Here is a 1,932-nt window from a genome sequence, read left to right on the forward strand (position 1 = left end):
AATGGTACAGCACATACTTTGTGGGCAGAAGGTCCCAGGTTCAGTCTCCAGCATCTCCAGGTAGGGCTAGGGAAAATTTCTGTTTGAAATTGTGGGCAGCCACTGCCAATCAGAGTGCCAGGAAAAAAGAAACACACATACACACACATAAAGACTGCAGAACAGACAGATTCATCCATTTTTAGCTAGACAACTTTAATCCAATGCCTATTTGTAGCAGTTTTGCTAAACAATATGCTCAAACAGGTGATAGCCTGGGGATTGTCCCAGGATCATCCCTGTGCATCCACATGACACAGGGGATCCCAGGAGTAGGGAGGGATGATTGCTCTGTTTCCCTGGGATATGGCCCTACACTTCTATCCCACATTTTGCTGTGGTCTCAGGATGATCCTGAGATGACGGGATATGTTGGTTGCTGCCCTGGTTTGTTCTGGCTCCTCACAAGGAAATGCGAGGAGCTGGAAACCGGGCATGGGGCACGGAGACCTTCAGGAGCTCTGTGCCCATCGGGGGTGGGGTACGGCAAAGCGGGATCGTTTTGACTGGGTTTTTCTTTTTTTTAAAAAAACTTACTTTGGCATCCGAGCGCTCATGCTCTCATTTTCAGTAAAAAAACAAAAAAAAATGGTGTCCTCGATGTCTTCCCGCAATGTCACCTGTGGACTGAGGGGGAGGATCTCATGATTAGCATATCGTGAGATCCTCCCCCTCCCTCCTGGAAAGCTGGAAGGTCTAGACATGCCCCATGTGAGCGGCCACCAATCTGTAGTGGAATATAATCTTCCTGAAGAAGGTGAAGGGCAAATGATACCACATTATATAATAAGAATACTTTTTCTTTAACCATTATTTTGAAACATTGCATGCTCCATCATTACTATATTTTAAAAAGGCTTAAAATCTATAAAATCACAACATTTCAATGCCATATCTCATATTATACCACTGTCTCTGTAGGAGGAAGAATGGGAAAATCAAACATCTGTAACAGAATTCATCCTCTTGGGCTTTGGGGATGTTCAAGAACTGCAAGTTTTACTTTTCTTGGTGTTTTTACTAGTCTACATAATTACCATGGCAGGCAACATCCTCATCATTGCTCTGATCACAGTTAATCATCAACTTCACACACCCATGTACTTCTTTTTAGGGAACTTGTCTTGTTTGGAGACTTGCTACAGCTCCAATATCCTGCCCAAGATCCTTGCCACCTTTATAACTGGAGGAGGAACCATTTCTGTTTGGGGATGCATCACTCAGTTGTATGTTTTTGCTGCTCTGGTAGTTACGGAATGTTGTCTTTTGGCCGTGATGTCTTATGATCGGTATTTGGCAATATGCAAACCATTGCACTATTCAATGATTATGAAGGAAAAACTCTGCTTCACCCTAGTGCTTGGATCTTGGGTTAATGGGTTCTTGTCCATGTTTGTAATCTTATATCTACTGTCAAGGTTAACTTTTTGTGGTCCCAATGAAATTGACCACGTCTTCTGTGATTTTACACCCATCTTGAGAATCACCTGCAGTGAAACACATGTAATTGAATGGGTGTCTTTAATATTATCTTCATTGTCCACCTTGCCCCCATTTATGTTTACAATGAACTCCTACATATTTATTATATCCACCATCCTGAAGATTCCATCTACTACTGGGAGAAAGAAGGCATTCTCTACTTGCTCTTCCCACCTCATAGTAGTAACCATTTTCTATGGGACCCTAATCATTGTGTATGTGCTGCCAAAAAATAAACTACTGAGAACCTTATACAAAGTTCTATCTCTCCTTTATACTGCATTTACTCCTCTGGTCAATCCTATGATATACAGTCTGAGAAATAAGGAAGTCAAAGAAGCCCTGAAGAAATCTGTTCAAAAAATTGACCTATTCCATAAGACTCCAGAGAGTTCAAGCAAAAGATTTTAA

General features: G+C 41.7%; 1 protein-coding gene across 1 annotated transcript; it reads left to right on the forward strand.

Annotated features, from left to right (window-relative positions):
- Window positions 1-408: 408 nt before the first annotated feature.
- LOC134406744 (olfactory receptor 6B1-like) lies at window positions 409-1,932 on the forward strand. Its single transcript, XM_063138276.1, has 2 exons — window positions 409-426; window positions 961-1,932. The coding sequence occupies exons 1-2, from the start codon at window positions 409-411 to the stop codon at window positions 1,930-1,932; spliced, it is 990 nt and encodes a 329-aa protein (XP_062994346.1).

This window comes from Elgaria multicarinata, chromosome 11 (genome assembly GCF_023053635.1).
Source record: "Elgaria multicarinata webbii isolate HBS135686 ecotype San Diego chromosome 11, rElgMul1.1.pri, whole genome shotgun sequence".
Lineage (NCBI taxonomy): Eukaryota > Metazoa > Chordata > Lepidosauria > Squamata > Anguidae > Elgaria > Elgaria multicarinata.